At 39.5% G+C, this 17,005-nt stretch overlaps 1 protein-coding gene across 1 annotated transcript; it reads left to right on the forward strand.

The window, feature by feature from the left end:
• The first annotated feature begins 168 nt into the window (after positions 1 to 168).
• LOC113040944 (fibronectin type III domain-containing protein 7-like) lies at positions 169 to 17,005 on the forward strand. Its single transcript, XM_026199159.1, has 14 exons — positions 169 to 460; positions 750 to 756; positions 894 to 1,157; positions 1,483 to 1,743; positions 6,643 to 6,900; positions 7,522 to 7,773; positions 9,124 to 9,378; positions 10,143 to 10,400; positions 10,495 to 10,758; positions 12,430 to 12,684; positions 13,433 to 13,693; positions 14,063 to 14,092; positions 14,251 to 14,303; positions 16,838 to 17,005. The coding sequence occupies exons 1-13, from the start codon at positions 404 to 406 to the stop codon at positions 14,271 to 14,273; spliced, it is 2,445 nt and encodes an 814-aa protein (XP_026054944.1). The 5' UTR covers positions 169 to 403; the 3' UTR covers positions 14,274 to 14,303; positions 16,838 to 17,005.

Here is a 17,005-nt window from a genome sequence, read left to right on the forward strand (position 1 = left end):
TTAAAAGCCCTGGTACGGACTACGATCAAAGTTCAATTACAATATTACAATTAAAAATTTCTGAAAATTAATAATTATTTCACCATGCACTCCTCACAACAACCATCGTCTGCATGAACCACAAGACAGTATAAACGCATTACACACACACACACACACACACACACACACACACACACACACACTGTTTACATGCATGTTTCATCTTCACTTCTGATTGGCTAGCTCCTTCTCATCCCCAGCTCTTATTGGCCAGCTCTTCTGAGGGGGTGTGGTTAGGTTAAAGTATCTGAGATGCCTTAAATAAAAGCTCCATGTATATTCAGCCAAAACACAAGAAAGTGAAGAGAGTGCAGAGTTTAGATTAAAAAAAGAGAAATCAGGATTCAGACAGAGAAAACAGATGGCAGGCCTCGGGAGAATCAAGGGCCTGGTCCTTTTGCTTGGAGTAGTCTCACAGGTAAGCTATGTAATTTCATTTATTCACTTCACATTTCCCTTTATTCATAAATACTTTATCACATGCAGCATATGATGATGTGAATGGAAAGAGAAATGGTACTTATTTGAATAAAAAAGAAGTAATAAAATAAATGATTCTGTTATGCATTAATACTTTTAATGCATTAATAGTAATTTTTAATTTAATGCAGTTATGAAAAACACTTGGAATTAAACAATCAATATGTACAAGTTATACTTGTTATAAATGTTTATATTCTAATAAAAGTTAATTGTTTCATTTACAGGCATCAGGTACTACTCATCCGGATCAAATTCACAGTATCTGTTTAAATTCAAATTCATACTCGTAAATACACTGCTCTCCATTATGATTTGAGTTATTTTATTAAATGAATACCTCAGACAGCTAAGTTTCTTGTCTTTTACAGGCAGCACAATAACTGTCAGTATTTTTTCGGTGACATCAAAAAGCGCGGTGTTGCACTGGAGCCGATATGATGGCGCATTGACCTACAGAGTAACAGCTTCTCTCCGAAACTCTCAAGTCCCTGTGGTCTTTGCCAGCTTTGGACAAAACACCATTATGGGCTCCGTTAATTCCCTGAATCCCAACACTGCATACACTTTTCGTGTTGAAGCCCTGGGCAGCCACATGAACATGCTGACAGATGCTGCTGTGGATGGATCCACTGGTGCGTACTGAAATCACATGGCTTGCTAAAGAGTAGTTATGGGATCTAGGAGGTAACACATCTCAGTGTGAAAAAAAAAAAAAACTTTAAGCGTTTTCAGAATTGAAAGAAATTTCCATGATCTTTCTATGCCTGGAAATGACCATTTTTTTATTTACTCATAATTCCAGGTTTTCCACATACAATCCATGATTTAAGGTTAAGCATCTTATTTGTTGAATTGACCTTGCTTGCAGTTTAATACTTTTGACTCTGTTAGGCTCCCAGTGTTAACTTATGATGTGTAGAATTAATGTAATTGTAAAAATTCTCATCTTTTGTTCAGCTCCTGATGTGCCCACCATTCTGATGGCCTCCTCTAAAGAAAGCCAGAGAATCACTGTGGAATTCACTTTGGTCTCCGGTGCCACTTCCTACATCCTGCGTGCTGAGACAAATGATGGATCTTTCTTCTCAGAGATCTCTGTACCCGGCTCTCCAGGGACTGTCACCAACCTCCAGCCATACACAGACTACACTCTCACTGTCATGTCCATCAACAGTGCAGGCAGAAGCCAGCCTTCCCTCTCCATGGAGGCTAAGACAGGTATATTCTTCTACTCTCTCTACACCCTCTTTGACCTCAAGGCCAAATAAATGATCCATTCATGAAGGGACAGAGTTGGCTATTCTCTAACCCTCACCCAGTGCTGTAATTTTATCCTTTCACTGAGAAGGATCAGGATAAGCTAGAGGGCTGATCTCATGGGCTTTTTAGCAGCATGCATAGCTTGTGTTCACATTTTCAATTAAATAGGTTTCTCACGCGTGTATCCATAAGTAACAATATCTGGGTTTGCGCCGTAGGCAAAATATGAGAAGTTGAACTATGAAAAACAGCCTGTCCTCTTCAAGGGACTGGGCACAGAAAATGTATTCTCTGTCAATGTCATTGTTAAGATAGCACGTTTTCCACCTGAGATGGTCACCAAGGAAAAAATAAAGGAAGGGACCTTAATTCTCAGAATAGGTTCGATGTGGCATCCAATCACAAATATCCACAGAATGGCATGCACATGATTCAAAACAGAACAATGGGGTGTTTTCTTCAGACCACTTAAGCAGTGTGAGACATGTTGCAGTTATGGGTTTAGTAAAAAGAATCCAGTTCACAAATGAAACTGTGGAAGGGAAGGGACCAGTAAAGACCAGGAGAGGGACAGACAGGACATTTCAGGTGAAGAGCAGGATAGAAACGGACACGACTAGAGAGGGAAGGGAACAGAGTGACTAGAGGTGATGAAAGAGATCAGAATGTACCTAAAGGGAATGGAAAGGGAATGGAAAGGAATGGGATAGAACCGAAAAGAATGAGAGAGGAAATGGGCAATGGCAGGGCAAGACAGGAAAGGAAAGGAAACTAAAGAAAATGATGAGGCAGGACATGACATTTAGGAAAGGAAAGATATATATGAGACAGGACAGGAAGTGACAGGACTTTCAGGAAAGGAAAGGAAATGAAAGGAAACAAAACAAATAGAAACTAAAGGAAAGGATGTGACAGGACATGACATTTAGGAAAGGAAAGGAATATATGAGACAGGACAGGAATAGACAGGACATTCAGGAAAGGAAAGGAAAGTAAAGGAAAGGAAAGGAAAAGAAAGGAAAAGAAAGGAAAGGAAAGTAAGGGAAAGGAAACAAAAGGAAAGGACGAGAATGGACATGACATTCAGGAAAGCAAAGCAAAGCAAAGGAAAGGAAAGGAATGAATGAGAAAGGACATGGATAGGCAGTTCATTCAGGAAAGGAAAAGGAAAGGAAAGGATGAGACAGGACATGAATAGACAGGACTTTCAGGAAAGGAAAAGGAAAGGAAAGGAAAGAAGGAAAGGAAAGGAAAGGAATGGATGAGACAGGACATGGATAGACATGACATTCAGGGAAGCAAACCAAAGCAAAGGAAAGGAAAGGAATGGATAAGAAAGGACATGGATAGACAGTTCATTCAGGAAAGGAAAAGGAAAGGAAAGGATGAGACAGGACATAAATAGACAGGACTTTCAGGAAAGGAAAAGGAAAGGAAAGGAAAGAAGGAAAGGAAATGAATGGATGAGACAGGATATGGATAGACAGTACATTCAGGAAAGGAAAGGAAAGGAAAGGAAAGGATGAGACAGGACATGAATAGACAGGACTTTCAGGAAAGGAAAAGGAAAGGAAAGGAATGGATGAGACAGGACATGGATAGACAGTACATTAAGGAAAGGAAAAGGAAAGGAAAGGATGAGACAGGACATTAATAGACAGGACTTTCAGGAAAGGAAAAGGAAAGGAAAGGAAACTAAAGAAAATAATGAGACAGGACATGACATTTAGGAAAGGAAAGAAATATATGAGACAGGACAGGAAGAGACAGGACATTCAGGAAAGGAAAGGAAAGGAAAGGAAACTAAAGGAATAGAAACTAAGGGAAAGGATGTGACGACATGACATTTAGGAAAGGAAAGGAATACATGAGACAGGACAGGAATAGACAGGACATTCAGGAAATGAAAGGAAAGGAAACTAAACGAAACTAAACGAATAGAAACTAAAGGAAAGGATGTGACAGGACATGACATTTAGGAAAGGAAAGGAATATATGAGACAGGACAGGAATAGACAGGACATTCAGGAAAGGAAAGGAAAGGAAAGGAAAGGAAAGGAAAAGAAAGGAAAAGAAAGGAAAGGAAAAGAAAAGAAAGGAAAGTAAGGGAAAGGAAACAAAAGGAAAGGACGAGAATGGACATGACATTCAGGAAAGCAAAGCAAAGCAAAGGAAAGGAAAGGAATGAATGAGAAAGGACATGGATAGAAAGTACATTAAGGAAAGGAAAAGGAAAGGAAAGGATGAGACAGGACATTAATAGACAGGACTTTCAGGAAAGGAAAAGGAAAGGAAAGGAAACTAAAGAAAATAATGAGACAGGACATGACATTTAGGAAAGGAAAGAAATATATGAGACAGGACAGGAAGAGACAGGACATTCAGGAAAGGAAAGGAAAGGAAAGGAAACTAAAGGAATAGAAACTAAGGGAAAGGATGTGACGACATGACATTTAGGAAAGGAAAGGAATACATGAGACAGGACAGGAATAGACAGGACATTCAGGAAATGAAAGGAAAGGAAAGGAAACTAAACGAATAGAAACTAAAGGAAAGGATGTGACAGGACATGACATTTAGGAAAGGAAAGGAATATATGAGACAGGACAGGAATAGACAGGACATTCAGGAAAGGAAAGGAAAGGAAAGGAAAAGAAAGGAAAAGAAAGGAAAGGAAAAGAAAAGAAAGGAAAGTAAGGGAAAGGAAACAAAAGGAAAGGACGAGAATGGACATGACATTCAGGAAAGCAAAGCAAAGCAAAGGAAAGGAAAGGAATGAATGAGAAAGGACATGGATAGAAAGTTCATTCAGGAAAGGAAAAGGAAAGGAAAGGATGAGACAGGACATGAATAGACAGGACTTTCAGGAAAGGAAAAGGAAAGGAAAGAAGGAAAGGAAAGGAATTGATGAGACAGGACATGGATAGACATGACATTCAGGGAAGCAAACCAAAGCAAAGGAAAGGAAAGGAATGGATGAGAAAGGACATGGATAGACAGTTCATTCAGGAAAGGACAAGGAAAGGAAAGGATGAGACAGGACATAAATAGACAGGACTTTCAGGAAAGGAAAAGGAAAGGAAAGGAAAGGAAATGAATGGATGAGACAGGATATGGATAGACAGTACATTCAGGAAAGGAAAGGAAAGGAAAGGAAAGGAAAGGATGAGACAGGACATGAATAGACAGGACTTTCAGGAAAGGAAAAGGAAAGGAAAGGAAACTAAAGAAAATAATGAGACAGGACATGACATTTAGGAAAGGAAAGAAATATATGAGACAGGACAGGAAGAGACAGGACATTCAGGAAAGGAAAGGAAAGGAAACTAAAGGAATAGAAACTAAGGGAAAGGATGTGACAGGACATGACATTTAGGAAAGGAAAGGAATATATGAGACAGGACAGGAATAGACAGGACATTCAGGAAAGGAAAGGAAAGGAAAGGAAAGGAAACAAAAGGAAAGGAAACAAAAGGAAAGGACGAGACAGGACATGACATTCAGGAAAGCAAAGCAAAGGAAAGGAAAGGAAAGGAATGGATGAGACAGGACATGGACAGACAGGACTTTCAGGAAAGGAAAAGGAAAAGGAAAGGAAAGGAATGGATGAGACAGTACATGGATAGACAGTACATTCAGGAAAGGAAAGGAAATGAAAGGAATGAATGAGACAGGACATGGATAGACAGTACATTCAGGAAAGGAAAGGAAAGGAAAGGAAAGGAAAGGATGAGACAGGACATGAATAGACAGGACTTTCAGGAAAGGAAAAGGAAAGGAAAGGAAAGGAATGGATGAGACAGGACATGGATAGACAGTACATTCAGGAAAGGAAAAGGAAAAGGAAAGGAAAGGAAAGGAAATAATAGGAAAGGAAACAAAAGGAAAGGATGAGACAGGACATGACATTCAGGAAAGCAAAGCAAAGCAATGGAAAGGAAAGGAATGGATGAGACAGGACATGGACAGACAGGACATTCAGGAAAGGAAAAGGAAAAGGAAAGGAAAGGAAAGGATGAGACAGGACATGAATAGACAGGACTTTCAGGAAAGGAAAAGGAAAGGAAAGGAAACAAAAGGAAAGGACGAGACAGGACAGGACATTCAGGAAAGCAAAGCAAAGCAATGGAAATGAAAGGAATGGATGAGACAGGACATCAATAGACAGGACTTTCAGGAAAGGGAAAGGAAAGGATGAGACAGGACATGGACAGACAGGACATTCAGGAAAGGAAAGGATGAGACAGGACATCAATAGACAGGACTTTCAGGAAAGGGAAAGGAAAGGAAAGGAAAGGAAAGGAAAGGAAAGGAAAGGAAAGGAAAGGAAAGGAAAGGAAAGGAAAGGAAAGGATGAGACAGAACATGAATAGACAGGACTTTCAGTAAAGGGAAAGGAAAGGAAAGGAAAGGAAAGGAAAGGAAAGGAAAGGAAAGGAAAGAGGGAAAGGAAAGGAATAGATGAGACAGAACATGGATAGACAGTACATTCAGGAAAGGAAAGGAAAGGAAAGGAAAGGAAATGAATGGAATGGATGAGACAGGACATGGATAGACAGTACATTCAGGAAAGGAAAGGAAAGGATGAGACAGGACATGAATAGACAGGACTTATGAGACAGGACATGACAGCAATAAACAGAACAAGGCAGGAAAGGAAAGGAATAGGTACTGCTCTTGTTGCATAAAGCCATCTGACACCTGTCCCTAATATCCTTTATCAATAAATTAATTTAGGATCAGAATTAGATCACATAGCTCGGTAGTCAAACACTACATTCAATACTTTTGGTTACAATGCAGATGTCCGTTTTTTCTCTCACTATCATCTTTTCATCCTCTTCTGTTGGACCCCAGTCCTTTCTGCTCCTCAGGTCAACACCAGCTCTCCCAGCAACAGCAGTATTCTGGTGAAGTGGGAGCCAGTGAATCACGCTGTCCTCTACAGTCTCAGCATCATCAAGGATGGCTCGTACAGCAAAATTAGCCTCAACGTCACAGATAATCAGGTTCACTTTTCAGACCTGGAGGCAGGAAGCAAATACTGCATTAAAGGAAATGGCTGGAGTCCTGAGAACATCCCTGGAGATGACTTCACAGTTTGCCAGATCACACGTAAGACAAAAGAGATTGAAAGGCGAGTTTACTGTTGCACTTGATACATACAGTTTCTGTCATACCTGTAAATACTGTAACACTTAAGGTAAAGAAAGGGGTGAGTAAAAGATCAGACAACAAAGCATGCACACCAAGTACAGCATGTTAGGCAGAGTTGTCCAATTCTGCTCCTTGTACTGCAAAACTTGTCATAGAGTTTAGCTTCTGTTTAACACCAGGGGCCAGTTGCATAAACTTGTCTTAGTAGTTTGACCAACTCGCAGTTTTACACCAAGATGTAATCAGTCTTATATTTTGGATTAAGATTACAATACGTTTTTATGTAACTGAATTTGAAACATTTTGATCAGTCTTACAGAACAAAATTAGATGAATAACTTTTTTAATCAAAGTTTAAAAAAAGTTTTTGATCAAAGCCCCTGAATTAAAGTTTCTGATAGAGGACCAAGACCTTGATTACCTGACTCAGTTGTGTTTAATTATCCTTGAAGCTGTGCAAGACCGTGACCTTTCAGGAGCAGGAATGGGCATCCCCTGAGGTTAGGAAATCTCACTTCTAAAACTCTGCGATAGCTGAAACATTAAACGTTGCATGTGTGTGTGTGTGTGTCTCCGCAGGTCCTCCAACTCCTCAGTCCATTGAGCTGGTGGTGACAAGCCCCCCTGATGCAGGTATTGTGGTGTCGTGGGACCAAGCCCAGGGTGCAGAGCAGTATGTCGCCATGAGCTTGGCCGGACAGAACTGCTCCTCATCTACTAACTCCTGCATCCTGATTCCTCTGAGCTGTGGAGAGACAAACTCTGTCATAGTGATCGCTATCAACCAGGCTGGAAGCAGTGTGCCCTCATACCTAGTACAAATTATTTCATGTGAGTAAACCTATTCACAGATGCAAGTTTGTCATATCACCGATAACCGGACTTTCTTCCTCAGTTTAATGTAAAATATCAAGGGGGTTTAATTCTTCTTCTGAAGGACCTATTTTTTGTAGATTTGAACTCCAACACAACTGCCTGGAAGTTTGTAATAATTCTAAAGACCTTGATTAGTTTGTTTAATCAGGGCTTGAGCCACTCTGCAGGATAGGGTGCATTTAAAGGTCCCTGAAATGCTTTGAAACACACAGCGTTATTCTATGTGTTGACGTCATTTTAACTGAAACAGGAAGACGGTGGGGAAATATCAAGCAGCCCCGGCCCTTTTTTAAATAGCCAATAGCGTTCGTATATACCACAGCTTGGCCAGACCGTTCAGAGTCGTTGAGCTCTGTAAAGCCGCATTTGACAAATCAAATTTGTCACATCCATATTGCTATAAAATATAGCATTCTGTGTAGAATTCAAATAGGTCCGATACGTTTTGTGGTCTGCACCAACGCATGCATGTGATCCGCTTCATGCCATCGAACCTCTGGACCGGTGCACAGTGTGTGGGGTGTGGTGGTTAGCGTGACACAGTGCGAAACCAGTCTTCTTCTTCCTCAATGGAAAGCATATTTACACTGTCTGAACCATTCCCTTTCCTCTTTATAGTGCACTACGTGCCATTCACCATACAGAAAATACAAAATATGTAAACAAGTGACCAATTACAGCCGTGGCTTCAGCATTTGATTGGTCAAAAGATTTGATGAGAAGATGAAGTGCGATGTGATGTCATGAAAATCTGTGATCCATTTTGGTGGAATTGAGAGACTGTAAATTTTAAATGTTCATATCTCCCAAATGCGGATTTTGTCATTATTTTTGAACACACCAGCTTTTTCATAACCTTAAGGCTAAAATATTAATACTAAAAGTAAAAAAAAAATTACATTTGGATTTACTGCTCCTGGATGGTGAATGTCCTGCAGAGTTCACCCTGAATTGATGTATGGTTTATTAGGATCAGACAATATTTGGCCGAGATACAACTATTTGAAAATCTAGAATCTGAGGGTGCAAATAATGTAAATACTGAGAAAATCGCCTTGTTGCATACTGTAGATCTGTAAATTTGCAAAGTCACAAATCCAAAGAGATATTCTTTATCAAAGTTAAGACTCTGCCACACCCCACTAAAACAGCTCATTTAAACAAGCCCCCATGTCTACGTCACTATGTGGAAATGTTTGCGTAATGCTGCTTAAATGTTCACGCAAAGAAAGGAGATGTGGTTTCATTAACTGCAGTTAGTGTTGAAGCAGTCATGCCATCACTGCCTAATCTGTTGTTTGTCAGTCCCTTGTCCCCCGCAGCCCATCTGGGTGGAGGAACTGGTGCCCGGTAACTGTTCTGTGAAGTGGAGCGCCGTCCCTCATGCAGAGTACTACACCACCTTTATTAAAAGTGATGACGGCGTCGAGGGGATGTGCAACTCGACCGAGCTGTACTGTCGGTTTCACTGCCACTGCGGATACTCATACATCATGAGTGTGTTTGCACACAATCATGCTGGACAAAGTCCCCCGGGACCTCTCCTCAACCACACCACCTGTGAGTGTTAAAGATGCTGTAATATGGCTTTTTGTCCATGTATGTTGAAAATCTGGAATCTGAGTGTGCCAAAACTAAATCTAAATATTGAGAAAATCATCTTTAAAGTTGTCCAAATGAAGTTCTTAGGAATGCATATTACTAAATAAAAATTACGTTTTTGATCAGGAAATTTACAAAACATCTTCATGGAACATGATCGTTACTTAATATCCTAATGGTTTTGGGAATAAAAGAAAAATCTATAATTTTGACCCAAGACAATACAGTGTATTGTCAGCTATTACTACAAATATACCCATGCAACTTATGACTCGTTTTGTGGTCCAGGGTCACATATAAAAATAAATTTATTAATTGAGCAGATGCTTTTATCCAAAGTGACTTACATTGCATTCAGGATAACAGTTTTTACCTAAAAAGTGTTCCCTGGGAATCAAACCCACAACCTTGCGCTACTATGCTAACGCAATGCTCAACCACTTGAGCCACAGGAACATATATGGCAACATATATATGATATATGGCAATCTAATTTCCAGTGAATTACTTAAAGAAACACGCATTAAAAATATACAGTACTTTTACCAGGTATAAGTATTGCTGACATCATGTTGCACTCACAGGCTTATTTAAAAAAACAAAAATCTACTATTCTAGAATGACCTTCCCCCAGTAGCAATAGCTGCTTTTCACTTACCATTTGTTTTTTTTTGTTTTTTTTTTACATAAAAACCTTATTCATTTCCAACTGCTATCCACAGTGCCCTGCTGTCCAGCACTTCCAACGGTTTCCGCAGCTTCTTGGGAGACTCTGATGATGGAGTGGTCTCCTGTGCGTGGTGCGGATCTGTATGAGACCCGTGCTGTGGTTGCAAACGAAGTGATTCTGTGTAACGACACAACGCCCAGGTGTGCCCTGTCTGACCTCACTTGCAACAGAAAATACAGTGTAGTCATCATACCTTGCAACGACATGAGCGGCTGCAACCTCACCTGCAGTCCTCAAACACATGAAACAGGTAAATTCAAGCACACAAAGTGGAACATACATCCAACCTTTCACAGATATACTTTACACACACTCTCTCTCTCTCTTTCTTTCTTCCTGGAAAGCTCCATGCATGCCTGAGATCACCGCTGTGAGCCAGATTAACACATCTAGTTCTAGTGTGCTGGTTAGCTGGATTTCTGATAACACAGCTGCTACCTACACCGTCACTGTGACTGGGTCAGGGGGCGACACACACATCTGTCATTCAAACAGCAATTCCTGTCTGGTGTCCAACCTGCCTTGTGGCTCTGTCTATGAAGTCAGTGCCATCGCATCAACCTCAGCTGGAGAGAGCATGCCCAGTTACACCGCTCCACTGGAAACAGGTTAGGTTCTCAAACAGACATGAAGCCAGTTGGGTCAAAAATAGCAATTCCAAAACCTATAGCTACATTCAAGATGTTACCTTCAGAAAAAATAAACAATGGAAACCAGGGCCGCGGGAACTAATTTTGAACAGGGGGTGCTGTGAATTTATTTTTTATTTTTTGGACAAAAAACCTATGAGCCTATAGGCCTATTTAAAAATATATTATTATTATTATTATTATTATTATATTAAATATAAAAATAAAAACATTGAGATTTACTACTTCAGTGCACAGGGTCTGAAACACACAGACATCAGTTCTCAGATATGCGCAATGCCTTATTAATCTGAAGCAGAAGCAGAATCAGAAATAATAGTTTAATAATCGAAAGAAAACGAAATAATTACAATTTCAGATAGCCTATACATACATGCAACTTATTTAGATACAACAAATAATATTACAACAAAATATAATATTAATCAAACTTCACAATAATGCTAAAACAATGCAATCGATTTGGGCAGCTGGCTTGAGTCACTGCACGTTTATGTCACACGCAACTCTATTAACTCCAAAATCTTTTTACGCACACCACAAGGAAATAATCTCTGACTATTTAAGCAATTTGTTTATTGAACAGTGAGTTCTCCACATCCATTACGCAAAAAACACACGCACAGTATAAAGCTTTCTGTCTCCATCTCCAACCTTTTTACACAAACCACAAGGAAATAATCTCAGACTATTTAAACGTTATTTAACATTTCTCCACAACCATTACGCAAAGAACACACGAACGAAATAATACTCTCCATCCCCACCACCTTCCAAAAATACTATAGTATACTACTTACAATTGCTTGGCTAGTCAAAGCTGATCCCACACTTGTTGCCAAAAAAATAAATGTTACAAGCGCGGCAGCACAATGCTCTTACCTGAGCTTCATGCAGGCAGGGTGCCCTGGTTACAGGTGTCCAAATGTCGAGGTGCGCTGTATTATATAAAGATGAATGTATTCTGCATGAAACGAGCGGGAAACCTCGTTTTCGGCGACCAAACCTGCCTGCCTGACGTTGACAACGTAACTTCCGAACCTGTGTTGATTAGGCCTCAAAATATGAAATTAAAATCCAAAATATACGTAATAGATAGACTGCGTGTGTCAAAATCATTTTCTAAAATATTCATAAGGAATTTATAAATTGTGCAAAATATTTTAATAGGCCTACATTTTTTTTTATCTCCCTCTCGTCACTAGGGGGTGCTGCAGCATCCCAGCACCCCCACTTCCCGCGGCCATGATGGAAACCATCACAGAATCTTTGATTTTAATAGTTTTACTGGTTAAAATCACTGATCTATATAAAGGAATTGATTTAATTTTAATGGAAACTGTAATGGTCCCTTTGAGTATCAGTATAGACCTAATACTTGAATCAAATTTCAAATGGGATATTTTAACCAGTATTTGTGGAGTATGTGCTGTATGCTTAAGCTCATAGTGGCATTAGCTTAGCAACATGCTAACAGAAAACAACTGAAATAAAATGTGAGGCAAGCCTCTTGTGTACTTCCTGGTCACTTATTCTATTCTATTAAAATGCTGTCTTGTGTTTTGAAACACAACCTACACATTTACAGTACAAGTTTAACAGTTGACTTTATTTGCTTTATTTTTTCAGCACCTTGTTGTCCAGACAATCTCACTGTGAGCCATGTGACCCAGGCCATGACCAACGTGACCTGGATGCCCGCTAACGGCGCCCAGACGTACATCGCCTCTCTGTCTTCACCACGCAGCCATGTGCAGTGTCACACTATGGAAACAGAATGCGTGATGGGATGCATCACCTGTGGCACTAACTACACGGTCTCTCTGGAAGCCATCAGTCGCACCGGACACAAGGCGGAGTGCACCTACCACGGATTCTCTGCCAGTACGTCCTCAGAACTGACCGTGATGCCATTAGTGGTAAAACTAACACAAATACACAGAGTCAGTGTCCAGTGAAAAATATGTCCAAAAATGCATGACTCAAGAGCATAAAATCATACCAAACGTTATAGAAAATAACGTGATTAGTCATCTTTAGCATCATATTGTCAACAGAATTCTGTCATTACACATCATTAAGTTAAGGTGAGCCATTAAGTTCATATTAAAAAAAGTCAAAATTCTCAAAAGTATATTTGTTTTTTCATTACACATCAATAATATAAAAAATGCACTGCTTCCAAAAATTTATTATGGGTGATTTTTTTTTAAACCTACATTCGTGTGCTATTGGAAATTTCCTACTCCCCTTCCATAATGGAGGTGTTTTGTTCTTGCTCTGTTCTTTTCAGCTGATCAGTCTTCTAGGCCACACAGTTGGGGGAACGCTCCAGTTGCTCACATAACCTCACTTCCATGAGATAAGGGAACGAGCATTGTGTCTTCATTCACGACTGTATGGGGAAACTCCTGTTTACTCTGGTACTACAGGAGTTTCCCCGTACAGTCTTCAGTGACGACACAACAAGAGTTACCTTATGATAGGGAAATAATGTTCACCAACAGCCAAATAGATATTTAGGCATTGTTGTACTGTAGTTTATGCAGCATTTATACAATTTTGCCAGTAATAAATGTCACCTGTAGCATGTAAGTGTGAAGTTTCATCAAATGTTCCCATCTCTCTGAAGGTCAGTGCTGTCCCTCAGGCATCCGTCTCTATAGAGGAAGCAATAACACACTGATTGTGCGCTGGAGGTCCAGCAGTGCCCTCACTAAATACACAGCAGAAGTCACCGGAAGCGGCAGGACTCACACTTGCAGCCCAGATCCCGGCATCTACACATGCACTGTGTCACAGATCGTGTGCGGTCAGGTCTACACAGTGGTCATCGCCCCACTGAATCCAGATGGAAGCAAGGTCCAGTTCTGCAACAGCAGGCTGTATTCAGGTAATTAAGTTCAGTGCAGAAGCCCTTTTTTTTGTCTTTTCATTGCATTAGATAAAATATCAAACCAAAAGGAAACAAATCATATGAACATTGAACCGGAAGTGTGACAATTCTTTTTGTCTTCCTTTATCAAACTAAAAATGTTTGTGTAAAATGTTTGTTTATCTTTCTTTCAAACAAATGCCACTTGCTTTGCTATTTTATCATATAATGCAGTGACATTCAGATTTTTGTAAGTACAGCACCAGTCCGAATATTTTTGGGCCACTATAGTTCAGAATATCTGTTGTGATTCAACAGTAAATAACTGAAATGACTTGTTTTTTAAAATACATGGTTTTTTTTTTTGTGGTATGTTCTGTCTTTCAGTCACATGTGTGGGCAGCAGTGTTGGATTGGGTAAGACTGAGAACATCTACATTTCAAACTGATTTGAATATAATGTCATTTCAAAAATAAGGCAAACATCCATATAAAGTATCGTAATGCTCTGTTCCTCAAAACTGAGGACATGACATTTTTGGCACTACTTAATTGAAGCCTCTCTTTACCCTCAGTGCTCTATCAAGGAAAAAGATAATGATGGGATGGATGTCCTTCAAACAGTGAGGTACGGTCATTACAAACACGTGTGTTCATTAAACACAATAGAGCGAGTCCTTCCTCTCTGAGCACAGGACTGCCAGTCATATTACAGACTAATGCACAGTACATGCACAAGTCCAATATAATACACTTCTCTTTTCAGTGTCACATCAAATCTACAAACCAGGATTATGTTATAGACTCAAAGGGTAGTTCACACAAAAAAGACACACCCCAAAAAAATCTATAATAATTTACTGTATGAGCTTTATTTTTTCGTTATTCCTCACTGGCAACTTTACAAATACTGCAACCATAAATTATATTGTTGCAGTATTGTTTCGGTTAATAGTAAAATAATTGTATTGCAGTGGCACAAATATGATATGACAAGAAAAAAGTGGCAGCATTTAAAAACATTTAAATAAACTTACATTTAATTAGAGAATAAAACAATATATACACTCACCTAAAGGATTATTAGGAACACCTGTTCAATTTCTCATTAATGCAATTATCTAATCATCAATCACATGACAGTTGCTTCAATGCATTTAGGGGTGTGGTCCTGGTCAAGACAATCTCCTGAACTCCAAACTGAATGTCAGAATGGGAAAGAAAGGTGATTTGAGCAATTTTGAGCGTGGCATGGTTGTTGGTGCCAGACGGGCCGGTCTGAGTATTTCACAATCTGCTCAGTTACTGGGATTTTCACGCACAACCATTTCTAGGGTTTACAGAGAATGGTGTGAAAAGGGAAAAACATCCAGTATGCGGCAGTCCTGTGGGCGAAAATGCCTTATTGATGCCAGAGGTCAGAGGAGAATGGTCCAACTGATTCAAGCTGATAGAAGAGCAACTTTGACTGAAATAACCACTCTTTACAACCGAGGTATGCAGCAAAGCATTTGTGAAGCCATAACACACACAACCTTGAGGCGGATGGGCTACAACAGCAGAAGACCCCACTGGGTACCACTCATCTCCACTATAAATAGGAAAAAGAGGCTACAATTTGCACAAGCTCACCAAAGTTGGACAGTTGAAGACTGGAAAAATGTTGCCTGGTCTATTGAGTCTCGATTTCTGTTGAAACATTCAGATGGTCGAGTCAAAATTTGACGTAAACATGGATCCATCATGACTTGTTACCACTGTGCAGGCTGGTGGTGTAATGGTGTGGGGGATGTTTTCTTTGCACACTTTAGGCCCCTTAGTGCCAATTGGGCATCGTTTAAATGCCACGGCCTACCTGAGCATTGTTTTTGACCATGTCCATCCCTTTATGACCACCATGTAACCCCCCTCTGATGGCTACTTCCAGCCGGATAATGCAACATGTCACAAAGCTTGAATCATTTCAAATTGGTTTCTTGAACATGACAATGAGTTCACTGTACTAAAATAGCCCCCACAGTCACCAGATCTCAACCCAATAGAGCATCTTTGGGATGTGGTGGAACAGGAGCCTCATGCCCTGGATGTGCATCCCACAAATCTCCATCAACTGTAAGATGCTAACCTATCAATATGGCCCAACATTTCTAAAGAATGCTTTCAGCACCTTGTTGAATCAATGCCACGTAGAATTAAGGCAGTTCTGAAGGTGAAAGGGGGCAAACACAGTATTAGTATGGTGTTCCTAATAATACTTGATGGATGGATGGATAGATCGATGTATGAATGAATGGATAGATTAATGAATGGATTTGAGAATTAATGAATGAATGAATGAATGAATGTGAGATGCACGAATGCACGGACGGACGGTCGGATGAATGGATGTCTATAATCTATCTATATCTAGAATGAATGAATGTAAGTGGATGATTGATGGATGGATGAATGGATGTGAGAATGAATGATGGGTGGATGGATAGATCCATGGATGAATGGATGGATGGAAGTGAGAATGAATGGATGAATGAAAGAATGTGAGAATGAATGGATGAATGAAAGAATGAATGAATGGGTGGGTGGGAGAATCAATGGATCGATAGATGGATGGATGAATGTGAAAATAAATGGATGGATGAATGAATGGATGGGTGTCAGAATGAATAGATGGATAGATGGATGGATGAATGGACAAATTAATTTAAAAAAGAATGGTGATTGTGACTTATCTCACTTTTTTCCCTTAGAAGTGCGGGATATGAACTTTAAATTAAATTATTGGTAAGAAATCCAAATTATGATGAAAAAAAAGTCTGAATTGAGAGATAAAAAGTCACCACTGTTGGGGAAAGTTACTTTTACAAGTAAATGAAGTAATGCATTAAAATATTGCGTTGCTCCCTAAAAAAGTAACTAATTACATTACATTTTATGGAAGGTTATGTGTTATGGTACTTTTGTGTTATACTTTTTTACATCTGTGCTGAGCTTGTTTGTTTGTTTGTAATATATGAAAGTAAATTTATTTCCAAATTCATGTCTGCACAGTAGAGGGCACAGCTTAAATAAACCTTTCAGCTGTGCCGTCATGAAGATAACCCATACTACTGAAACAAGAACAGTATTTTAAATAACTTTGATTTATTGGTTTCTCTTTTACAGCTTCTGATAATATTGGATGACTGGATCCTTCAAAAAAACGTCCCCAAACCAGGAAAGAAAATGAATGCTTTACAACTAAATAATTTTACTGTGTGCACTGGCTTCAGAAGTCAGGCAGTGTACTCATTTGAATATAATTACCTGAATAACGTAATTAGTCAGGATTCA

Source organism: Carassius auratus, chromosome 23 (genome assembly GCF_003368295.1).
Source record: "Carassius auratus strain Wakin chromosome 23, ASM336829v1, whole genome shotgun sequence".
Lineage (NCBI taxonomy): Eukaryota > Metazoa > Chordata > Actinopteri > Cypriniformes > Cyprinidae > Carassius > Carassius auratus.